Source organism: Cucurbita moschata, unplaced genomic scaffold (genome assembly GCF_002738365.1).
Source record: "Cucurbita moschata cultivar Rifu unplaced genomic scaffold, Cmos_1.0 Cmo_Scf00010, whole genome shotgun sequence".
NCBI lineage: Eukaryota > Viridiplantae > Streptophyta > Magnoliopsida > Cucurbitales > Cucurbitaceae > Cucurbita > Cucurbita moschata.
In genome coordinates, this window is record NW_019268526.1 from 4,194,551 (window position 1) to 4,220,498 (window position 25,948).

General features: G+C 34.2%; 3 protein-coding genes and 1 non-coding gene across 7 annotated transcripts; 1 reads left to right on the forward strand and 3 right to left on the reverse strand.

Moving 5' to 3' along the window:
• Positions 1-4,713: 4,713 nt before the first annotated feature.
• LOC111449154 lies at positions 4,714-4,799 on the reverse strand. The gene has a single exon (XR_002711551.1). It is a non-coding gene; the product is annotated as a small nucleolar RNA snoR114 (small nucleolar RNA).
• Positions 4,800-5,369: 570 nt separating this feature from the next.
• On the reverse strand, positions 5,370-15,474 carry LOC111448618 (nardilysin-like). Of its 2 annotated transcripts, XM_023088300.1 has the most exons (20): positions 15,039-15,474; positions 14,889-14,957; positions 14,561-14,636; positions 13,920-13,966; positions 13,546-13,658; positions 12,954-13,027; positions 12,446-12,541; positions 12,223-12,342; positions 11,757-11,990; positions 11,347-11,495; positions 10,910-11,066; positions 10,254-10,406; positions 9,345-9,724; positions 9,000-9,149; positions 8,718-8,900; positions 8,272-8,475; positions 8,041-8,147; positions 6,983-7,136; positions 5,956-6,077; positions 5,370-5,839 (listed from the first exon to the last, which is right to left on the reverse strand). In XM_023088300.1, the coding sequence occupies exons 1-20, from the start codon at positions 15,246-15,248 to the stop codon at positions 5,596-5,598; spliced, it is 3,042 nt and encodes a 1,013-aa protein (XP_022944068.1). In that variant the 5' UTR covers positions 15,249-15,474; the 3' UTR covers positions 5,370-5,595. The 2 variants fall into 2 exon arrangements, with proteins under 2 accessions (XP_022944068.1, XP_022944067.1); XM_023088299.1 differs by having other exon boundaries at positions 14,889-15,474.
• Positions 15,475-16,891: 1,417 nt separating this feature from the next.
• Positions 16,892-21,031, forward strand: LOC111448860 (telomeric repeat-binding factor 2-like). Of its 3 annotated transcripts, XM_023088635.1 has the most exons (6): positions 16,892-18,031; positions 18,504-18,964; positions 19,842-20,023; positions 20,228-20,294; positions 20,388-20,476; positions 20,873-21,031. In XM_023088635.1, the coding sequence occupies exons 1-5, from the start codon at positions 17,113-17,115 to the stop codon at positions 20,427-20,429; spliced, it is 1,671 nt and encodes a 556-aa protein (XP_022944403.1). In that variant the 5' UTR covers positions 16,892-17,112; the 3' UTR covers positions 20,430-20,476; positions 20,873-21,031. The 3 variants fall into 3 exon arrangements, with proteins under 3 accessions (XP_022944403.1, XP_022944402.1, XP_022944404.1); XM_023088634.1 differs by lacking the exon at positions 20,873-21,031 and having other exon boundaries at positions 20,388-20,621; XM_023088636.1 differs by lacking the exon at positions 20,873-21,031 and having other exon boundaries at positions 18,750-18,964; positions 20,388-20,621.
• Positions 21,032-21,102: 71 nt separating this feature from the next.
• Positions 21,103-24,760, reverse strand: LOC111448861 (transcription factor RF2b-like). Its single transcript, XM_023088638.1, has 4 exons — positions 24,072-24,760; positions 22,649-22,781; positions 21,857-21,941; positions 21,103-21,753 (listed from the first exon to the last, which is right to left on the reverse strand). The coding sequence occupies exons 1-4, from the start codon at positions 24,641-24,643 to the stop codon at positions 21,386-21,388; spliced, it is 1,158 nt and encodes a 385-aa protein (XP_022944406.1). The 5' UTR covers positions 24,644-24,760; the 3' UTR covers positions 21,103-21,385.
• Between the last annotated feature and the right edge of the window lie 1,188 nt (positions 24,761-25,948).

Below are 25,948 nucleotides of genomic sequence, written 5' to 3' on the forward strand. Positions count from 1 at the left end.
TTTTTCTACCGTACACATACGTGTGTATATATATATATATATTATCACCATCCATCTAATTTTAGGGTTTATTATTTTTTAATTAAAATTTGGATGATTTTAGGAGGAAGAAAATAAAAATTAGCCTAATACGTTGACTTTTCTATTAAAAAATATTTTGTTTAATTAGCTGTAATTTTTGTCGCGAGAATATATGCTAAAATTACTGCATTAAAGAGTAGTGAAAAATTTTTATTTATAATTATTTACGGAATCAAATAAATTAGAAAAGAAATAAAAAGAGCAATACATGAATAAATACATGATAGCGTGTTGAACGGTAATAGAAGGCTAAATATCATTCAAGATATTTATTTTTTTTCAAATACGATACCTATGATAAACCGTAATGGAATGCTAAATATCATATAAGATATTTGCATATAATAAATTGTCAAATATTTAAATATGATACATATGGTAAACCGGAATGAAAGATTAAATATCCGCAATCATACAAGATATTTGCCTATAAAAAATGATCAAATATGATACCTATGGTAAACCGTAATGGAATGCTAAATATCATATGAGATATTTGCCTATAATAAATTGTCAAATATGATACATATGGTAATATGGTAAACTGTAATGAAAAACTAAACATCCACGATAATAAATAATCAAATATGATACATATAGTAAATTATAATTTATACAATATTACTCTCGAAACTCTTTAATTAATTGAACATTTTATTTTATGTCCTTAAACTATTAAATTAATATTAATTTTAGATTATAAGCAAGTTGAATTTAATTTATAAATCCTTCTAATTCTGTTAAATTAATTTAACGTTTTTTTAAAAAGTTTTGATTTAATATTTTAAATGGTTAATTTATATATTCTTATAATTCTGTAAAATCAATTAAAGTTTTTATTTAAATATTCATTTAATATTTTAAATGATTTGCAAGTTGAATTTATTAATCTTTATATTCATTTACTAAATAGAAATTAAATATTTAGTTATATCAAAATTTATGTAAATAAACTAATGAGGTCTTCTAAGGAAAATCTCAAGTTGACTTATTTAAATAATAATATATTGACTAATAAAACTATTTGTTTTTTATTTATTTATAATATTTTAACAATTATATAAGTATTCGAAGGGTAAAAAAGTCATCCATCAACGTGATAATCCGGTGTTTTCCAATAAATTAAATTAAATTAAACTAAAAAAAATTGAATTTCTACGCACATAAAAAAATAAAAAATAAAACATTAAAAATAAAATTTTTCTAGATTATCCTAATTTTTGGCTCTTTATGTATTATTATTATTTTGTCTTATTTACAATGTTGTTAAAAAAGAAAAAAAAAATCCTTGGATTAAATAATTGAAGAGAGAGAAAATGTGGCTATTTAAAAATATATATCTACACGTGTGCAAATTTCATCTTAGGTACTTTTATATATATATATATATGATTTAAAATAATTTTATGTTCGGTGCCCATTTAAAAATTTTTTTTAAAAAAGATTTGAACAAAGATAAAACATGTAAAAGTGAGTTTTACTCTCGTAGAAACGTTTCAAAACTAGTTATGTGTCGGGAGAATGTGGGGACCATCTATTATTATATCTAAATTGTAAATTTTGATTATATAAATATAGTAGTAAATCGACTGTTTGTTAAATAATTTATTGGGGAATTGTTAATAAAGACAAAAGAGAAGGTTTTATATTTCCATGGTTTTTTAAAAGTTGCTAAGTAGAGAATTCAAATTTAAATTGGATCAATTATTTAAATAAATAAAGAATTAAAAGAATTAAAAAATTAAATTTATGTAGAAAAGAAAGGGTTTGGAATCTTATTGGGTTGTTGCATACAATCATGATTAGATTCCCCATTGAAGGTACCGCTGTGGACTGGCAGCCACTGATTTCTCACAAAAACATCAACAAAAATAGGTCAACTATCCAATTAATTATCCACTTTAAATCAAATTTTAACAGCCACAACAATTTTAATTATTTATTTATTAATTAATTTAGCTCCTTAATCATACAATATATATATTTTATAAGTTTTAATAGAATTAAAAAAAAAATTATTGAAATTTATAAAATGATAAATAAACCATACAAATTTATTTAAAATTTGTGTGAAATAAACATTTTCATTTTTAATTTTATTTTCTATATATTTATTATTTTTTAAAAAAAAGTTTGAATCTACCTATACAAAATTGAAAATATCTAATTTTATTAGATACATATTTTAATTTTATATAAAATATACCAATTGGTTTTTAAATTTTTTTTAAGATATAATAAATTTCATCTATGCGACGTATTAGTTATTTTTTAAAAATTTAATAAATCAGCAAAGTATTAAACACAAAAATAAAAATTATTTATTAGACGTAGAATTTAATAAATATATTAGTTAATTTTTAAACGATTTAAAAAATATAATCTCGAATATCGGGAAGATTCCAAAGCCTCCACTTTTCTCTTAATAATTGAGTTAGCATGTTCATAAACATAGGTTTGAAAGCAACAACCATTTTTGTATGATATGGGCACATAGCACAAATTTGGATCATAATGTCTACCTCTATATATATATATATATATATGATGGGTTGAGTCACGATGCATATAATAATAATTATTACTATATAGTAAAATATTCCATATTTATTTTGTTGACTATATATATATATATATATATAATTTGTAACATGAAGCATTATCTAGAATTAAATTTACGTTTGAAAAGACATCAACGAAATTTGAAGTCTGATCCAAAGACTTTAGTAAAAGTAATGGAACCTCAATAGGTGGTTCTTGCAATGCCAAATTTCCATATTTTAATCTTATATTGTTCCTAAATTTTCATATTTATTTTATGTTTATACTTTCATTTTTATTCAACAAATTTTGAATATATTTCGTATATGATTTACTATATGTTTGCTTTAAGGAGTAGGGATGTTTATATGTCTCGATTATACAACTAATTTGGACTATTTAACCAAAACCATAAAAGTGTTGGATGAAAGTCCCACCTCCACTAATTTAGAGAATGATCATGGGTTTATAATCAAGGAATACTCTCTCAATTAGGGCGAGGCATTTTGGGGAATCCCAAAGTGAAGTCATGAGAATTTATACTCAAAGTGGACCCGTTCATGAGTTGACATTTTTGTGATAAGGTGAACCTAACCAACTTGAAAATAATGGGTTGGGTTGTGAACTTTATTCGGGTTGTTCGGGTCACTATCCTAGCGAGTTTTCAAGTTAGTTCAAAAGATTTTTGAAACCCAACCCGAGTTTTCAAGTTTGCTAACGTGGACTTTCTTAAACCCAGTGAATGTCATTTGACCATAAACACTCGCAGCCGAGACTTGTTAAGTCGACCTCTCAAGGCTCAAAAGTCGACGAATTATATTTGCACCTACTGAAGTTGGTCCTATCAAAAGCTTCTAGTTATGACTTTTGGATCGTTTCTCTATCTATCACCATAGCCGCCTTGGATCGACGGTCACGGATCATAACTTTTTATGTTATATGAAATTTTAATATCTTTTTTTTTGTATTATTTATTTAAAAATGTCAATAACGTAAGCTTCTTAGATCATTTCATCGTAGTAAGAGAGAGAATAAAAAAAGGACATTTGATTTTTCCAAAAAAATAAATAAATAATAAATAAAATTGATAGTTTTTCCTGAAACCGACAGTTTAATACCGAATAATTTTGACATCTAATTCTTTGAAATAATAGTTTTTAAGTGATAGGGAAAGGTTCAACGAATCTATATATATATATATATATATATATATATATATATATATATATATATTTATTTATTTATTTATTTATCAGTAAATTAAAAGAACCAGTAGGGTTGCAGAATATAGTCAAATCTTATAAATATTCTGTTTTGTTTTATTAGTTCAATATTCTCCCATTTATAATTATAAGTTTAGCGTGTGAAACCATGTCAATTTAATTCTTTGATTTTTGTAAATATTTAATAAGTCAAAACTTTTAATTTTATATTTTATGGATTTTAAATAATTGTAATTTATCTATTAAATTTAATGAAATATATGATATATTCGTAAATTTTTTAAAAAAATATTAGAGTTAAAAGGATTAAATTTGTAAAAGAAATAATAATAATAAAAAACAAGGTTGCTTCCTGTCTAAGTGGAAAAAGAAGGAAGTTACGTGGAAATAGCACGTGATGAAAAGTCATTTAAATATTCAAAAGTGGTAAATATCTTTTTTGACTTCAATAATGCTTTAATAATAAATTTGAAAATGAATTTTAATGAGGGGGAAAAATGGGCCTAGCTCGCCGAATAACGTCGTAATAGATCGGAAGGCTGTGATGGACCCAACCATCCCTTAAGCGTAAATCATCATAGCTTGTTGTACTAATTGCACCAGCCGGGAATCAAACTCGAGTCGGGTACTATTCTACTACTAGACACACACACACACACACACACATATATATATATATATATATATATATATATATATATATATATATATTTTTAATTTAAACTACAATGAAATTAAAAACAAAATGAATTATTATAAATGGGTATTTTCCTATCCAATTTTCATAATGTAGTGTTGAATGAGAATGTTTCCCATCTAATTGTCTAAGTGGAAAAAGAAGACACGGTATTAAAAAGAAAAAAAAAACAAGCTCAGTAACGCTTATTGTCATCCGGGAGGATGATTGGCGTGATGGACCCACCATCACGGAAAGCGTAATTATCTTCACAGCCTGTTAAGATGCAACAATCGGGAATCGAACCCGGGTCGGTCTCGTAGTAAAGTATTACTGTACCACCAGCTCAATGTTGCTATTGTAAAGTCCCTTTGAACTCTTTTATTTTAATACTTAGTTATCTAAAATTAAATAAATTTGACAAAATTGTCGGAAATGTTTAATTTTCCTTTATTTATATAAAATTTTGATAATATTTCTTATCCAACCGGACATATTATTTCCGCACGTGTCTAAACAAACCGAAAAGAACAAAGATAAACAATGGAGAAGGGACAAAAGACATTTATACTCCTGACTACAAGACAAATTATATTATCTATTTCTCGTAAAAAAAAAATTATTAAAGTTATTAAAATATTTTACATTTTTATAACAGAAAAAAATATAGAATCAAACGGGTGCAAGGAAGTTTTCTATGTCCCGTCCCATAAACATCTCTACTTATAATCAATATAAAGACAATAAAAAAAATATAAAACATCTCTGCTTATAATCAATATTAGACAATAAAAAAAATATAAAAAGGAAAATAAAGAATAAAGCATTATGTTGAGAGATAATAATAAGAGGAAAAAACTTAAAGAATATTTTTAATTAGTAAAAAACGAATGGTTCTAAGAAATTCAACAAAGCAATGATCCACTCGTATACACGTCCAAATTCTTATTATTTCCTCTCCCATTCATCTTGCCCCGTCTTCCAAGGAATCTAAGTGTATTAAAAATACCCTTCTAAAATAAAATAAATCAAACCAACATTACTGTTTTACTGCTACAATCTTCATTTGCCTGCTCAACAAAAGCTTGGGTAAAACATTGATGCTGTCTTAAAAGCTTCGATGTCTTTAATGGCTACCACCGATTTTGGCAGCGTCTCGGCCTCGATCAAGTTTGCCTCGCAACCCCATACTCGAATTGCGAGTCGTCGACATTTGGGCGACGGTTCTTGCAAATATGTTTTGTACCAATCTATAATGTCATTCTTTTGAATGCTTTTCAATTCCTCTGCTTCCTTCTGTGAGAAATCGAACATGTACCTGAACAGAAATGGTATTAATATGTAATAGGATGAAGGCGTAGATTGGCCAAAAGGATTTCATGTTTCTGATTTCAACTCCCAAATGGTATTATTATATAATAGGATGAACGATACCTCTTATCGATGATCTGATTCCATATTCTATTGGTCTCATAAGAGAGTGAAGGATCCTTCTCCAGCAGCTTAGCGATTAGTCCATTTTTATAATTCTCAAAAGAAGCTTCATCGAGACCAAGCTGGATAACAACAAATTTTCAGATATGTAAATGATATGATGCTAAGATTAAAATAAAGTTCTAGCAATATTGTTGCAGAAGGGATTGGGGAAGGCCTGGTCTATGATTATGCTGTGAAATGAAGAACGCAAAGGGATTGAGAAACTGAACTTGCATAAAAAAAAAGATGCAACACTACAGGGGCTTACAAAAATAAAACCCACAGAATATGAGCCAAACTAGGAGGCTCCACTAAAGAATAATTACAAAATAATTTTGTCACCAACGGCCAGACAAACATTGACAAAGCCTAGAAGAGAAATATGGAATCTTAAAAAGGAGCTAATATCACAAGTGTGAGATTCCAAGTGTGAGATCCCACCTCGATTGAAGAGAAGAACGAGTGCCAGCAAGGACACTGGCCCCAAATGGGGGTGGGATTCTGAGATTTCACATCGGTTGGAGAGGGGAACGAAACATTTTTTGTAAGTGTGTGGACACCTCTCCCTAGCATATGCGTTTTAAAAACCTTGAGGGGAAGCTCAAAAGGGAAAGCCCAAAGAGAGAACAATATCTGTCCGCGGTGGGCTTGGGCTATTACAAAACACGAAGATTGTATTATTCCTCCCATCCCTGCCAATGGCCCCACAAGATAGTACAAATCCCGGCTCACCACAAAACCTTCCTTTCTCACAAGATTAAAAATCCCAACCATGAGATCGATCAAGTTTTGAAACACATGAAACCATATATATCATTGAACATAGCTGCTACATAGACAGCGGGAAAATTAGGGGACAGCTACTACACAAACTACATTAACATGACGAGACAGAATCTCCAGTAATGCTCATATGATAAATTGATATAAAACTAATGAAAAGCCAGTAAAGATAGTGACAGCATGAGAAAGGGCTTGCACTGACCAGTAATTCTTCCAAGCCAGATATAAAGTTCTCAAATCTCTCTTGCAAAAAGATTGGACTGTACTCGGATGATTGAACAGAGAAACAGAAACCATATATGCGGTATGTTACCCGTGGGCTGCATTGGACAACATAACCAAGTTGCTCCTTTGTCCTGTACCATTCAGAGGTATAACAATTATCCTACATCAGAACATAAACGAAATCTGTGCAAATCCCTATTATAAAAATTTCTAGTCAACTATTCAACATTTTCTATTAAAAACATGCTGATTTCATACACGAGAATTTAAGGATTTGTGAAAGATAACTGTCATGGTTTGCTTGCTTCGCTTGTATTGAAGTAGTAGAATACACTCTTACTAGCAAGTGAAAAAAGAGATATACAAGCACCTTCTTCACAATAATGAGATTAAATTAATTAATATTATATAGCAAAATGCATTCTATCACAAGCACATTTGGTCCAGAAGATCTATTTGTCACACTCGGACACAATGAGCTCCCTGCCTAGCTGTCCCCCCAGCAAAACCCCTAAAATCTCGGGGCGGGAAGTATTTATACGCCTAGGCTGACTCGGATGATCAGAGTTCCGTTTCCTTATTGAATTTCTCAGAAAAAGGAAGGTGACAATCAATTCTGATCAGATAAGGTAGCTAGAGACCAAGAGTTGCACCTTTCCAAATTACAAAATCACGTTTGCCATCCCCCACTCGATTCCTAAGTGCATAAAAGAAAAAGGAACTCTTGAAAGGACAGAAAAAAAAAATTCTCACAGGCTTTTCCCCAGATTCACTAGATGCAATGGGGATAAGACGAGGAAACTGAAACCTTAGGATGAAAAATGAAAAATGAAAAATACGAATGAGTAGTCCCTCGAAAGCTGACCGAGCAACAAAAAATATTTCCAATTAACAAACAAGAACGCAGGAGCTGCATGAGGAAAAATAAATAAATAATATGACATCTCACAATAAGCCAAATGGGCTCATCAGAACTTCAAAAATAATGAAATAAAATAGAGTTTCCTTTGCGAAAGAATCTCTCTTAAAAATCACCTTAGCTGATTGAAAAGTGGTTCGTCAATAATTTCATCAAATAAGTCAATCAGAGCCTTTAGTCTGATCGATTCTGTTCCAACCTCCGGCTCAATTTGAAAGTACAGCTGCAACACGAGACAAAAAGTAAAAGCACATCAAGAACAATGTTGACCTGAGCTATCAGATAAAATCGGCAATGGTAAACCAGAGTAAGACTAGGACAAAGAAATACATTTCATTGATCATTACCTCCAGCACAGAATTTCTCTCCAATTTATTTTTTACACTGACGTCTCTAACAAGACTAGCCCCAGGAGGTAGACATATTACACGCTCATAATGCCTCATTCCAAGAGGAAGTGGTTGTACAGAGAAGTTGTCTTTAAATATGTTAGACAGGTTTATTGCTTCTTCTTCTAAGAAATTTCCATGGCAAAGTCCCTCAATGTAAAGCTGCTCCAAAAAATAAAAATGTCATCCTCAGAGAATAGGAGTGTCTCCCTATAGTACATTATCGAGAAATAAAATGATAATGAACCAACAATTCATTCAATTTATTAAATGCCATGGAAACTATCAATTAACGAAACTGAGGACAATAAAAGTAATGAATCCAACAATTGTTAGTGATATTCAATGTCAAGAATATGAGGCAGTATTTTGAGGTGAGTGCCTGGTGGTCCATGGGATGATACCTGGGATAGAAGCACAGGGATATGCGCCTTCAACTCAACAAAAGACAGGTCATTTAGGACATTACTTTTCTCATCTGCGTCATAGAACCTCTCACACAGAACTTGTAATCTCAAGTATGACGAGTGGCTTCGAGGCTTCATATTGGTGTTTCTCAAATTCCTCTCCATATTTTCTTTAATTACCTTTATAAAGTCTGTGTCAGTTTTTCATTGTAAACCAAATACCAAGAAGCAATCATTAAGACTAACTCCCAAAATCCAAGAATAAATTATGCCATACACCTTAAAACGATCTTCAGAAGGCATAAATGTCTTGGCAGTTGATAAAAGTTTAGCCAGAAGATTAGGAAGCTTATCATTGAAACCAAACACCTTCAGCTCCAGCTTGTCACCAATAATAGCTACCGAAGTTTCCAGCTTGGCAATGCTAGCCTGAAAAGGACGAAGATAAGCTCACAAATTTAAATGATCCGTGGTGAGTTTTTATGGTAACCACTATAACGATTGAAGTCTTAATAGAAACGACTAACCATAGACTGTTTATAAAACAGCTGAGGATAACAACCCCTCAGCCTCTCTCACAAATATAGCAAGAAATGTAGTAATATAAAAACATAAGTGGTTAACCTGGTATATAATCTCATTCAGCTTGTCCTTAAGGAGGTGAACAAATAACTCGGTCAAAAGACAATTTTTCACACTACTGTACCCCCCACTCAAATTAATACGAAAATATGTATTCGCCCGAGGAAGTTTAAAAGAATCATCCAGCTTGTACCAGAACTTCATCAATGGTTCATCAAGTATGCATCTTGGACAAGACTCGCAGGAAAGGTCATTACAAACTTGACTTGCGCGAATGGAAAAATCACACGGAATGAATTCATTCTTTGCAGGCAGATGAAGTGAAGCATCAATTTCAGGAGGGTCCCTCCACAGATCCATCAAAGAAGGAGCAATATCATCCACAGTATAATGTGATCCAAACCAGGGTTCAACTTTGAAGTCTGAAAGAGAGAAATTTAGCAACTTGACATTGAATATGCCACTTATAAGCTTAAGTACTAATTGGCAGAACATGTCATGTTTTAGAAGACATAAAAATTAATTCCACCAAAAAATATTCCATAGATGTCTAACTCCTCAGTATTGAAATCCAATTGAAGCGTTGACGCTCGCTCTGCTCAAGCACTCATCAAAATTGCAATAGCTCTCCTCAAAGACTATTCTCACACCCCAAACCAGTTGCATAAGCCTATTTTAGTGTAAAAAAGTACAAATTCCTGTAGACACATCCATACAGAAAATTGTACAAGTATAATGCTGCCATGATAATTCTTTTACAGTGCTTATACCCCTGACCGATTCTTAATCCAAAATATTTCTTTTCTTCCCATATTGTTTCAGATTTATTTCATAGTGCAGATGGACAGGCATATCTCTTATAGGCGGACAACATCAGAGTTTTTCCTTTTCATTTAGTTTTTTTTCTGAAGCCGAAATGGACATAACTTGTAGAAAACAAACTTGACATACCTTCCAGCTTACTGAAAGATTTTGATACAATATCAATCCTCATGTTTTCTGGTGTAAATAAACCAATAATATGCTTGACCAAATCCACGTCCCATATCTGATGTACATAATCCCCAAAAATGACATGTTCTGGTGGATAAAACGTTAAATTCTCTGCATAAAAGAATTAGAATAGTTAATAAATGGCGGGAGTTCGTAGCTAAGAAAGTTTAGTCAAGAAGAACATTCACAAAACTCCAACAGTCCTTCAATGCTTGACCATCATGTAGAAATTTTCAAGTGAAAGCGGTGGTACTAAATCACCATTAAATGACATACATTAAAATTAAAAATGTTACATGAAAAATTCACATGCATGCTAATAACAACAATTTTGTAAGAACATTAACCAACCATCCTTCGTCTACTTCTTGACGTTTTTTTATCCAAATGGGTGAGCTAACTATACAGCTAGTAATTGATATTGTTTCAAAGCAAACAGGTGAAGGGAATAAGTTTCACAAATTTATTATCAAATTTATAATTTACATGATTATCCAAAATATATGGATACCAAATTCAAAACTAGAAATGCCATTAGAAAAAGAATCATGAAAGTGAACATTCTGGATGCAAATCGCACCCTAGTTGATGGTTAGAGTTGACCACGAAATAACCTGCAAGTTCTGCAGCATAGTCATCCTGAGGCTGCTCCTCAGCAAACCTAAAGTCCATGTTTCCAATGTCCTGGAGTTCCCTAAAGATCCACTCTTGAGGAGAAACTTGTCGTAGCAACTTAAGGTATTGATAGACATAGCCAATAATCTCAAAGATCTGAAGAATGTTCATCCAGGGTTAGCAAGGCATGACAAGCAAAAATCTATATGGCTAAAATCCATACATTTCTATTCTATTTTGTAACAAACATATTTCATTTCCAGAAACAGTTAGCTACAAAAGCAAGGGGGATTAGATATCCACCCATAACAAATATTAACTGAGAACTGCAAGCTCAAAACTTCAGCTGGTTTTCAAGATTAAGAGAATCATAAAATATACAAACACAAGCAATCTGCCGAAAATATCTACCTCAATGTAAGAGTTACAGCAGTACCTTTTCTAAACCAGAGTCAGTCAGATATATTGACATTCCAAATACGTAAGCTATAGAAGACCGATACATTCCCTCATCCCCAACACCAGCAGATAAAGATGTTGCCCATCCTTTCGCTTTCAGAAAGAAATGCAAGCTTCCCTTGCCCTCTGGAAATTAAAGGTTACGGAGTTGAAATTGAAATATAAAACTAGAAAATGTATGTTTGGTGCGACCGATGAACTTGAGTATCAAGATTTGGAGATGTTTCTCAGAAATTAAAAAAAAAAATCAATACCAGGAATGTAAGAGCTTTTTTTTTTTTTTTTTTTTCCCAACTGGGAACAAATGCAAACCTAGGATTTTCTTTTAATTACATAGAAACATAGCAAGTATTGGACTCGTTATTGAAGAAGTCATGACAATCTCACCATGCCCAAGGAGATGGGCAATATAATCTTCAGGCTTCTTCAGATAATTGTGTTGAAGGCACGGCAACGTCCATGCTAAGTCAAGGATGTGTACATCTTCAACAGCCTCTAGCTTGTAAAGCTTCCCAGATTGCCAGATTGGATCTTTTACTGTGAACACTGGTTTCACTTGAACACCTTTTTTAACATCATCAAACAATTCGAGAACCCAACTCTCAAGTATATCCAGAGGCTCTGAAATGCAATAGTTCGTAACTGTGTTAGAAAACTAGTCGAGTAAAAGACAATACATATAAGATTGAAAATATTATTCTTTGTCCAAATAACCTTTATGCTTTCAACACAACTGGTCCTCAGTCCTTAACATTTGAACATTAATTATTTTTTATCATTTTTTCAGTAAATAATCACGACAAAATCTAGGATAAAGAGCACAGTAAAAGATGACATCGGGTGGGGGATTCACCTCCACCAATGACAGTCAGCTTCATTAGTCCACCATGGTAATAATCTCTGAACAGTTTCAATATTTGTTCTCGCAGATTGATACCCTTTTCCATTGCATCAACCAAGCTCTTCTTATTACCTACCATTGCAAGAAAAGCATAAATAAAAATGATTTTCTGATTTTCTCACATGACCAGACTCATCAACCAGAAAAATAAAATATGGTATTGAAGCAGGCTAACCCCAGAAGAATCTGTTAAAAGGATGACCAGGTACAGATGTATAACATTGAAGCTGTTGAAGGCGGCAGGCGTCATTTTGCAAAACCTGGTTGAATTCTATTTTGCATATGTTAAACATACAGTTAGGCAGCAAGAATTTGTTAGGAGCATGACAAAATATAAGGAAAAAGGGCTTGATTGGAAGACTGTTCTGGAAACAATTTTTCATTTTATGTTTTTACAATTGATAAAAGAATTGTGATCAACTGGCTTACAAGAGATAAAAACTATTATCCCCTTGAAATCAGTAGGTAAGCTCGTGTTTTGTTTTAGCGAAAATTAACTTTGGTTTTTCTAAAATATGGTCTATCAAAAAAAACAACTAACTAACTAACTAACTAAAGGAAAACAAAAGAAAATAATTTTTAAGAAAAAGTTACACAAACATGCATACACTGCATTTATTATTCTCACAATAGAAAACCTTTTTAAAAACAGCCCATAATATTTCCAACAAGCAGGAACCCACCTGAATCAACAGCGAGTACCTCTCTTTCCATGGCTTCCATTTTTACTAGAGGTGAAATGAAAAACTGTGAAAACCTGATAAGAAAATGGATCAAATTTCATATTCAATCAATAAGCTAAATAAAGAAGTTATAAAGGCGACCATGGTTTCTAGAGAAGGAAGAAAAAAAATTATGATGGTAAGCTTTTCGATTTTGTAGAGGAATGTGTGCAGTTGGATAGACTATGGGGGCTTCTTCACGGGCTTTAATTATGTAGGGATTTTTGCAACACATTTCTTATCTCTTCTGAGATGAGAAAAACATGTATTGGAGAGACTTATAAAAGGGGTACAAATAGGAAATGGAGAATTCAAAGGAAATCAGCCAAAATGTTAAGAATAGAGGAATTTGCTTCAGCAGAACTCTCTTCGACTTATTATAATACTTTTGTAACCCGTCTCTTCTTTTTTGGCCTATACCGTTTGTGCTGAAGAGAAAAGCACTCAAAGATATTCCAATCCGAGAGGGAGGATAGAGGAAAACAAAATACAGTACCAGAATATTCAGATATATTATTTCTTACACGAAGATGCTGATAAAAACAACATTTACCTTTTCAAAGCACCTTTAAGAAACTCCCTCTTCACCTCAAAATGGTAACAGGTATGCTCCGCTTCTGTATATGCGTTTGAGGAGCCTCCATGCTTGGATAAATAACTATCATACTACAAAAGCAAAGAGTCAAACTCAGACGTCAAAGTAGTAACCTTTCATTCAAACCTGTTTCGTGCAGAGCTTAAAATTATGCACAATGGCTGTAACAGGTGTAAAATTTGTCTTGCAAATTATGTCATATCAATCGCCAACAATCTCTTGAGTTTAGACATTCAAACCAATTCGTGCATTTCAATTATTTATCCTTCAACGCTAATATTCTTTCATATGGAAAAAAAATGCTTGTAGACTAACGATTTATACAAACAAACCTCGTTTTCATCTGGAAAATCAGTACTTCCCATGAAAAGCATGTGTTCTGCAGAAAATGTAAGCATGTTATTTCCAAATTCTCGGATATTAAGTTTGTGTGTAAATGCTATAGTTCAGTATCAATGAACCACATTGTAAACCACATCGGCAATTAAAAATAATGCACGATTAGCATTTACTGGGTAATGTAACATCCCATGCCCATGATAGGTAGTAACTTTCCGTTCTTTCAAGTCTTTCTTAACCATCACATCCTTAGAATCACTCTCTATCGCATTAAAAAATAATGCAGTTATTTATCCTCCTTTACTCAGGCGTCATAGATGAACTAATGCAACAACAAGATATAAAAGTTAAAATATTAACTTGAAATGGTTAATCGTAAATGCATTCCAAGTTTATGGAATCGACAAGCGTAATTTACAACTTCACATAATTAGTAAAGTAAGAATCATTGGGAACCTACTGCAAGTAAACAACAAAATAAACTCCCAAAGAACTAAGATACCAACTGCGATATCTGAGGAAACATCTACATTTACAGCTGAAATTTGAAAGGCTAAATAAATTTCAGCCTCTGCCTGTAGAATAAATTGGAAAAAGTTCCAATGAAGTGTCCCTGCAAGAGAAATGAACGAACCTAAAAAATGAGCAAGTCCCTGAGCTTCAAAAGGATCGGAGAAGCTGCCTATTTCTACGCACATTGCAGCTGCAGCCTGTGATTTCAAACAACCCAAAACAAAGTAATGAAGAATTGAACATGCCAGTTCTATAATGTTCTTGACGAATAAAAAGCTCCTTAAAATCAATCTGTTCGTCAGCAATGATGAAAAGCTTAGTATACCGAAGATGATTCGATCAACTTATTGATTGATATGGTGTTCATCAAATCAAAGCTTATCGACCATTACTTATTTGAAATACTAGTGAGAAAATCCAAAATCGTCTCACGTAGAACTGTCACTAACCTTCTTAGTCTGAACAGCAGCTTTAATCCCCTTCCTTCTTCCTTCATCATCAGTACCTTGGCCTTCCTCTTCGTCTTCTTTGTCCTCGTCTTCCTCCTCTCCTTCGTCATCGTCGCCTTCTTCTCCTTCCTCCTCGTCCTCGTCCTCGTCCTCCTCCTCCTCCTCGCATTCTTCATCTTCTTCTTGGCTCTGCTCGGCTGATTCAGAAGCCTTGGGGCATCCATCCGGATAAATCTCAGGATCGTGAACAAGCAAAGCAGATAGGCCATTCTCCAGCTGAATGAACCTGTACAGCCTTCTGTCATTTGGCGACTTCACCACTGCATTATCTGAGGAGAACGTGGGGCGACTTGTGACCATCCTTCAATCTGCTCGAGCTCTGAACTATGGAAATGGAAGATTGAGGAAGCTGAGATAAGAGAAAGCTTTTGCTAGGTCTGCTGCGGAGCTGCAGTTCTTTGCCTTGGCCGTAATCGGCTTGCTTTGCTTTCTGCAACAAGCAGCGATTCCCCGTTAATGCTAATTCCTATGTTCTTCACTGCTTGCAATTGCTAGACTCTGCAAATGGAAACCTGACTATTCAGTGAAACGACGTGTCGGCTTCTTTTTGTTGGAGGTGGATAACCACATTGTCCTCGAGATTTCTAGGTTAAAAAATAAAAATTTAATACAAAATAATAATTATAAATATACAAATATATTGTAAATGATCTCGTAATTAAATAACGATTGTGTTGCATTTGTTCTAATCCAACAAATAAATCATCGACATAAAATTGAATTTCGTGAATAATTTAAATACATTTTTTTTAATAAAATGTCAGATACATACCTACGTACATACATATAGTTGATAAAAATTTAAGATTTCAAATAAATAATAAGATTTGTTCGGTGTGCAATTTTATGTATAACACGTGTTTGAATTGGACCAACATTTGTTGTTGAAATTGCAAAGCTCGATCAAGGTAACCCTGTTTGAAGTTGTTTTTTTGCTAGTCCTACCAGTATCTTTTATAATTTCATTTTAAACGTCTACCCTTTTAACGTGGAGCTTCTTACCAAATTGAACTATGCTCAAGTTGACTTGTTATTACTTGACAAGGGTATGCAAGACATTATTTGTTCGGTATGCAATTCCGTGTATAGCACGTGTTTGGGTTTGACCAACATTTGTTGCTAAAATTGCATAGCTCGATCAAGGTAACCCTATTTGCAAAATATATATATATATATAGTTGTTTTTTTTTTCCGCAAATATCTTTTATAATTTCATTTTGAATGTCTGACCTTTCAAGAAATAGTTGTGACTAAATTGAACTATGTTCAAGTTGACTTACAATTCTGTGTATATCACGTGTTTGGGTTGGACCAACATTTGTTGCTAAAAATTGCAAAGCTCGATGAAAATAACCCTATTTGCAATATATATATATATATTTTTCTTTTTGTTGTTTTTTGGTAGTCCCGCAAGTATCTTTTATAATTTCATTCTGAACGTCCAGCCTTCTAAAAATGAGCTTGTGACCAAATTGAACTATTCTCATGTTAACTTGTTATTATTTGAAAATGGTAAGCGAGACATTATTTTAAGACATAATATTAACTCATAACTATTGTAGAAGAATAAAATATTTGAACGTCTAATTCATTTAAGCTTAATAAAATATTATCGACATCTTTATAACATCGTTCACACAATTCATTTCATAAGTCATTTAAAAAATATATATATATATATATTCAAACGTATTTTTAAACAATTTTTAATATAATCATGAACATGAAAAATTTCAATTTATTATTATTATTATTTTTTACTAAATCTACGACATACGTTACATCATTTATAATATTACATGTATGATAAATATTATTTGATTTGAAACAAATAATTTTTAATTCAACAAATGTGAGCACAAAGGAACTGTTATATGGATGTTAAGTTTGTGAAATTACCATTTTAGCCCCATTTTTTGGGTGTAATTTAGCCTTTTGTTTCGTCTTCTTCTTCTTCCCTCCAATCTAAACGACATATCCTTTATCATCTCTTCTTCTCCTCTGCCTGTTCTGTTCGTTTAGCATCGAAGAAAATCTCCAATTTCTTGAAATCGAAGATCCCGGTGTAGCAGAAATTAAACCCTAATTTTGTTTTTCTGCTGGTATTTTCATCAGTTTGAGTTTTCCTCCCGTTATTTTCTGCCTCCCATTCTATTTCTTGACCATGAACGAGGACATTTGTCGTTGGATTACTGAATTCATACTCCGGAGTTCAATGGACGATCATTTGTTGAAGAGAGTTCTTGCGGTTATTCCCCTGTCGGACAAGGATTTCCGCCTGAAGAAGACGGTGCTTTTACGGGCTATTGAGAGCGAAATATCGGAAGCTGTTATAACGGAGAAATTACTCGAAATTTTCGAGATGATTGAACAGTTAGAGAAGGCTGAAGGACTTCAAATCATGGAATCGATGAAAGCTGCATATTGTGCGGTGGCGGTGGAATGCACGGTGAAGTACTTGCTGGTGGAAGGCGTTTACAAACATGGAAGGTATTTTGATGCTGTGAGGAGGATTTGGAGAGGAAGAGTGACTAAGACTGAGTTGGTTTCAAATGAATTTAAAGCATGGAAGGATGAAGTTGAAGCGTCACTTTGTGATACAAATATTCGGAAGAAATTGGTGCATATGAACACGAGATATGATGCCCTGAAATTGATCGGAGATTATCTGGGAGAGTCATGGGCGGCCATGGGTCCGTCATTTCTTCAACTATCTGCATCTTTGGTGGATAAAAAGATGAGGAATGAAATGCATTCTATTCAATTAGAGCAGGAAACAAACAATTTGGCTATTGAGAGCGTGGATGTAGGCGGCAGTGGTGGGATTGAATTGCCCTCCCAAAGGGAAAATTGTGTTAGAACAGAGTGGCAGGGAAGTGGGCGAGTCCTTAGCCAACCTGAATCAAGAAGAACTGATTTGCTACATAGTCATCAGGATTTGGGTACCAACGATGGTTCTAAACAATCAGCCGTTGATGCAATGAACACAGAGAGAGTTCAAGAGTTGGCTACAGAAACAGCGGAAGGACAAGAATCAGCTGAGAAGGAGGTTGCAGTTTTGCAGAATGCAAGTTCATGCCGAGGTGATACTGATCTACACGTCCACTCTATAATAGTTTGATGATACATGCTAGCGTACATTGGTTTTTTCGTTCATTCTATTATTGTGAGATCTCACCTTAGTTGGAGAGGAGAACGAAACATCTCTTATAAGAGTGTGGAAACCTCTCCCTAGCAAACACGTTTTAAAACCGTGAGGCTAAGAGAGATACGTAGCAGCTAAAGCGAACAATATATGCTATCGGTAGGTTTTGGCTGTTACAAATGGTATTAGAGTTAGACACCGGGTGGTGTGCCAGCGAGGATGCTGGGCCCCCAAAGAGGTATATTGTGAGATCTCACATTGGTTGAAGAGGGGAACGAAGCATCTCTTATAAGAGTGTGGAAACCTCTCCCTAGCAGATGCATTTTAAAACACGTAGTACACTAAAATGGACAATATCAGCTAGCAAAGTTAAGCATCTTAAATCCCATTATTTCTTTTTGTGCAATCAGAAATTTTGAAGACTTCTGTCTTGCCAAGAGGCAAATCCCTTGCATTTCATAGACGTGTTAGAGGAGGGGTTAAAATCAGTCATTTAGAGGATTTGGAGAAGGAGAATGAGGATGAAAGTTCATCTGAAAGATATAATTGCCTAGAAACTCCTGAAGTTAACCGGGTGCGAGAAGCACTTAAAACCAGCTCTTTAGAACTGCAAGCAGTGGTGAAAGATCCACTTCCTGATGCATTGCGCATTGCAGAATCTGTAGCTCAAGATCTTGCCGAAAAGAATAAAACTTGTGAGAATTCTCTGGAGGACCGAAATGATGCAGGTGTCGATAATCCGACCATTAACAAAGAGGCTGTGCCTCTTCAACCTATGAGTGCAAATCTTAAAGATCCAGGCCATGGCCATAAGACAGTTTTTCCTCGACCAAGCATCATGGAACGAAACAGTACAGCGTGTACATACGAGGTAATGTTAGCCATATTTGATGCCATCTTGTTAGCATGACAACCACACATTTTCTGTCTTCTGTTTATAGTTGCCTGAGATAGTTTCTACATTGCTTGTTAAAGGCTTTATTCTCGAATGTGCAATATCGACTGTTTTATGTGTTCGAGATTATCATTGCTAGGAGGAACGCTGCTCAGTCTGAACGTAATGTTGGAGTGTCCTGTTTTGGGTTAAGATTTGGTGTCGTGTTACCAACCATTTTCGTTTAAATCAAGAATTGTAGTGTTACCAATGTAGTGCCAATTTTATTTTGTAGTGAAAGTTCAAGAAGCAACGAAAAGATACTTGCAAATATATACAGTTTTATCGTAGTTGCACTAGATATTAACGTCTAGGATACCCGTTTATAATTGTTTGCTTCATGTCTACGCACACTTGAAACTCCTTCTCTAAGAGATGGAATATTGTGAGACTAACGATGATACGTAACGGGCCAAAGCAGACAATATCTACTAGTGGTAGGCTTGGGCTGTTACAAATGTTATCAGAGCCAAACATCGGGCGATATGCCAGTAAGGACGCTGCGCCCCAAGGGGGGTGGATTGTGAGATCCCACATCGGTTGGAGAGGGGAACGAAGCATTTTGAGTGTGGAAACCTCTCTTCAGTAGATGCATTTTAAAACCATGAGGCTGATGACGATGCGCAATGAGCCAAAGCAGACAATATCTGCTAGCGGTGAGCTTGAGCGGTTACAAATATTGATCTTCGTGACTGGATATTATTTCCTTCCTAATTGACTGGATTATTCTACGTTCTTAATTATTTTTGTTCTATGTTCTTATTTACTTTTACATGTACTGTTTTCCATGGTAAGACATTTCTTTTTATTGCAGTGGAATGATTCAATAGATGATTTACCTGAAGGAAGTCCTGCCAGCCGGCTTCACCTTCATAGTCCCAAGAGAAAGGCCATTTCTCCCTTAAAGAAGTATGAAGAAACCAAAGCTGTTGGCAGAAGGCGGTGTAAAAAGTGGAGCTTGCTCGAAGAAGACACCTTAAGAACTGCTGTGCAAAGGTACTCATTTTCTTTATCAATCAATCCCTATTGAGACTGCTCGACCTTGGAAGCTAATTCGCATCTAACTTTTTAGTTAGAAACTTAAAATTGTGCGATGGTTGATGCTTGCTGCCCTTTTATAGCGTTGCGAAGTCGTTCTAGTAACTCAAAAATTGTTGTCTATTGAGTAGAAAATCTTGTTTGTTTGTGTTTGTAACTTAGGTTTGGTAAAGGAAATTGGAAGCTCATCTTAAATAGCTATCGTGATATATTTGATGAGAGAACAGAGGTAACCAATTTCACAAGGCTCTTCTACGTTCCTTTGTCTTTTGAGTGTCCATAGCCGTTTTGTAATGAGGTCTCGTTGGGTTGTTTGTCTCAGGTTGATCTGAAGGATAAGTGGAGAAACATGACCAGATACTAGTGGCTTTGCAAATCATGATCCAAACCGCAGATTGCATTGAATTATAGGTTATTTCTATACTTTTGAATACTCTTGAGCCTGAAACTAAATTATATGCCCCCTTGGATTTTGATTGCAATGTGGAAAAAAGTTGAAAATAGCGATGGAAATGAAAATGTTGAAGATGAATGACATATTTGGTCACTGTCTAAATACCACGTCTATTCAATTCTTTGAACCTTAAAATATGAAGGGTATGTAAAATCCAACACAAAGATTTTGAATTTTGGATGAACGAGCATAATTTATTAGTCGGGTAGATGAATAAGAATTTGATAGTGTCGATAGGATGATGATAGATCAAGTTTTGGAGATTGATGATTAGTTTATCTGATTATACTACTTTATTTGAATTCATCTTATCGATTATTTGATTGTAAACTACTTTATTCGAAAACCTACAGCCAAAGTTGCAAGCCTGAAAGATATGCTCAGATGCATTTCTATAGCGAAGTTTTAGTTGAAGGACGAGGACAAGACTTTAGAACAGAGACTTGCTAGAAACAAATTTCAGAAACTAGAGATAGACAATTTCTACCAATGACTGCACAGTCTAAGCAAAAGCAAATACACCCACAACATGTCATTTAGTACAAGCCAGAAAAAAAACGAAGGCTAACACGATCGGCATCCCGAGATCGAACACAACTCATTTCATTCCAACAAAGCTGCAAGCCACCCATGAACACACCAAGACTCCATATGCTGAAACAAACAACGCACCGAAACCCGGTTGAAGAATCCCCCTTAAGAATATAAAAGAAAAGAATTTGGTCCTTAAATACAAATCAAATGAATGATAATTGAAGTGGAGGAGAAACTCTCTAGATAACTGGAGGTCGATCTATGAACAATATACTAAATCACATGAATCATCAACAAGTCAGTTGGGTCAAGCGTCAGCCGCCAGTTTTGTATCAAAAGGTTGTACTGCTTTCACTAGCAGAGAGAGAAGGGTCCTCGGATTTCACAAGCGACGATCCTTTACTACTGATATCGAGACCCTGTAATCGACCGAGAGGGTCGCTTTGTAGCACCTCCGAGAGAGAATGAGAGTCTGATGGATGCAGAGGATGGCTAGACACGTTGGATGGGGAATGGTTATATGGTGGCATTTGAATGTTTTGAGGGCCAGCAGACCCTGGTTGCTGTGAAAGTTGAATGAAAGACGATGGGGCGTATGCCATGTGATGCATTCCCAAGTTAAAAGACTCGGAAGGGCTCATCATTTCTCCAGTAGCAATTTTAAGCCTCTCAACTTCCTTCTTCAATGCTTCGTTCAAAGCTGCATAAAGTTGAGCACAATTTCAATCGAAGTTTCAAATATCAACATTTGTTCATAAGTTTTTTGAGCTTTACAATCACACATAAAGTTGTATAATTCTCACCATCACGCATTTGGGCTTGTTGCTCCATAGCCTGCAAACGAAGCTTAAGCTCTGTATTCTCAGTACTGAGACCCGTTGTGTCTCGCTGTATAAGATGATAGTTCTCAATCAGATCATAGTTCTAAGCTGATCTCTAGTCAACATAAATATGCAAGGTGTGAATCTAAGGGATGAAAACATGAGAAAAGAATATAAAGAGAAAGGATTGGATTTCCAGTATCTAACTAATAAGAAGAAAGGGTCCTATCTAAGCTCTCTCGTCGTAAACCTACCGCTTAAAAGCTGCCTTACCTTCTATGTAATTAATAAAGCCTAAAGCCCTTGACTAATAGAAAAGAATTTTCTTGCTTATGTCCATTTGAGCTCCTAGAAGCGGAATTGGAATCAGTTGCAGGCTATAATGTAGAATATTCGCGGGATACGATCCTTAATAGTCTACTGTTGGCAGAAACCAATGTCCTCGGGTCCCAGAACTCATTCCGACTGAAACAAGGGGTGAGTCTTCATATAGTTAAAAGTCAAACTAGCGAAATGATAATTTAATGGTTAGAACATCATTTTGGTCCTTATATTTTAGGTTCCATTTAATTTTACTTTTTGTACTTCTACATGTGCCATTTAACCCGATGTACGACCAACACATCAAGCCTTCACCCTTGTTACTTTTAACCTTTTATCAACGAAGAACACGATTTTCAAGCAGATTATTGCAGTAACTTTCTGTATCCCTAGCCACAATTGGAATGCATTCTGGATGAATACAAGCTCAGTTATATATTGATAGACACAAACCTGGAAGAGAGTCAATTGGGCTGATAGAGTAGTTGCTTCCGTTTGAAGGGTTTGCACCTTGCGCTCCAACTCTTGTATATATCGTGCCTTCCTCTCTTTTGAGCGAGCAGCAGACTGTCGATTTGCCAATATCCTAAACATAACAGCAATGACATTAGGAGAAGGTTTTCCAGGAATTCCAAGATTTTGTTGATTATGATGAAGAAAATCATACAATACAATGAATTCATCTTCTTTCATCACCCCTACTTCTCCCAAGAGTGAATATTGATGCCAAAAAGAGGAAACAAACAAACAAAATAAATGATTGATTACAATAAACACTTCAACTTTACCATTGATTCTTTCCCAGATGATAACTCATCTAGATACCATATTTAACCACAATGCATGAACCAAATACAAAGATTGAGGTGCAAGAATACATTTCATGTAACGGTCCAAGCCCAACGCTAGCAGATATTGTCTTTTTTGGACTTCCCCTCAAGGTTTTTAAAACGCAGTCGGCTAAGGAGAGGTTTCCATGCCCTTATAAAAATGTTTCGTTCTCCTCCCCAATCTACGTGGAATCTTTCAAAAGTTTGACGTTCTTAACCTATTTTTATCTGGGCGTCTTTCCAATTAGAAGCTTTACTCAAATCAAGTAAATGATTATAAAGGTGTGAAAACTCATGTTGGTTGGAGAGGGTTCATAAATGTCAGGCAGCAGCATGGTTTGAGATCTCATCTTGGTTGGAGAGGAACAAAGCATTCTTTATAAAGATGTGAAAACTTCTCTCTAGCGTTTTAAAAATCTAAAGGGAAAGCCCGGTAGAAAAAATCCAAAAAAGACAATATTTACTAGCGGTGAGCTTAGACAGTTAACCTTAGATTCTAGACTGAGAGATTGTCAGACTGATGAACATACTATTAACAAAAATTTGAAAATGAATGATGCTTGGATCTGGGATTGCAAACGAAACATTCAAATGAAAAGAACAAAAAATTGAAGTCAGATCCCTCTACCCCTCAACTGGATACTAGAAATTTTACCAAACCCAATTGAAAAATGAAAAGATTTCAGACATCAGTGTACGAAAATGAAAAGTAGGAAACCAGTGATTGATGTTGAATCAGCTTAAATTATGAATTACAAGTACAACAAGCTTGATATCTCATTGACAAATCTAGCTTTGGTGAAAAGCAAACAGAGATGCTGAAAACTTCTGTGGTGGAAGTAGTTAGCCAATCAATTAGCCTAAACGAAGAGTAGTTGGCGCTCACCATAGCAGAAGATTATGATCATTTCAACAATCATAACAGAAAATTACTGGAAATACGAACTCAAAAGCATTGCGACAATCGAACAAAAATGGATCGAAAGCGAAACAATTACTCAGAAGCAAGAACAGAGACAGAAAGCACAATTGGAATGAAGAAATACCTTTTGGCGCGTTTGGGATCACTGCTCCAAAGCTCAGCCAACTTATCAGGAGGCATGGCTTTCTTCGCTTCCATAATCTCCCCAAACATGCTCGACGACGACGTTGTTCCGTCCACCGAAACGCTATGCCGATGCCTTGGCTTCGAAGTCTTCTCTTCCTCATTACCACCAGCGCCTTCACTTCCACCATTGGCATCATGATCCACGAAATTTCCTCCTCCATTACCTCCAAACTTCTTCACGTCAATGTAGGTCGAAAATAGATCATCCTCCGATCCGATCTCCTCCAGACTGGCCGTCGACGAACCGCCGTTGAACGGATCCGACGCGGATATATCCATCATGTCCTCCTGCAACCGGAAGCTAACTTCCGAATGAGCCCTCCGATGATGAGACCCCGCTCTAGGCACGAATGAGCCATTGCCGGCATTCGCAAACATCGACGAGGAGGCCGTCGCATTCGCCACCGGCGGCGGTTTGTGAGCCGCCGGCGGCGGCAGTGCAGCATGGAGTGGAGGAATTTGATTGGAATTTGGACTGTGGATAGGGTTTGATGGCGCTGGATCCTGCATTTTTTTTCTTTTGCCCCCAATTTTAGAGCTCTCTCTCTCTCTCTCTCTCTCTGCTATTTTTCGGGCGAGTATTTCTCTCTAAGATCTCCTCGTCTGAGCCATGTGCTTCGGCTTCATCTTCTCAGGAAAATTAATAAAAAGTTTTTTTTTAATTTTTTTTTTTTTTCATTTTTCATTTTTTTCTTTTATATATTCGTTTTTTTTTGAAACTGGGAAAGCGGAAAAGCTCCTCAAAAGAACTGTCATTTTTATTTTATTTTATTTTATTTTTGACTTATTTTCTAAATTTCGACTCTACTGTTTATTGTTAGTTTCCCTTAACGGCGTCGTTTAATGCTTAAAATCATTTTGACATTAGTAAGTCGTTGGCTTTTGACTTTTGAGAATAGTGGATAAGTCTCCTTTGCATATCTTGCCACCATTTTTTTTTTGTCATTAATAATTTTTCAAAATTATCTTTTTAATTTTAAATTTTAAAAGTTAATTAAAAACAGGAAACCGAAGCATATGGAAACAACAAATTAATGAAAATGTAAAAAAAGTCGTGCTCTTTCTCCATATTTGGCGAGATCATTGCCATTGATTTGGAAGTTGAAATTATTTGTTTTGTATCATTTTTAGTAATCTCCAAATTTAGGAGTTTGATTTAATTTATCCTATGTATAGTTGAAGATTTCCATGTATATATATCTCCATAGAAATGGTATAAAATGTCTCGTATTAATAAAGATATTTATTATCAGATATATATAATTTTCTTAATTATTGAAAAACTTTGTTGGCATCTGATAATAATAATTTAATTTAGACCTCTTACTTTAAAAGAAATAATATGTGTTATCATTATGCTAACGTTGGCAATTTAACATATATTTTAAATATAACCGACATCAATTTTGAAAAGAAAAAATGTTAACATTGAACTTTATAATTATTCGTCTTAGATTTAAATTTCATTAGGGTCCTCCAAGTTAATTTTTTTTTCTCTTTTAAAATATTTATTTACTCTTTGAATATTTAAAAGTAATATAATTGGTCCTCACCTTTATTTTAATTTAAACATATTAATAATATATTAGATCAAAATAAGATTAAATATTCTTATAGCTATTATTTTTATAATATGTTATTTATGTTATATTAGATACCTACCTTAAATTTTTCAACATAAGAACAAGTGATCTTTGATTAATCAAACAAAGGCGTCGAAACATCAAGTCTTCCCTATGTTACCGTTTTAAAGTGGGAAAATGATTGTTTTTTTTTTTTTTTTTTTTTTTTTTTTTTTTTTTTTTTTTTTTTTTT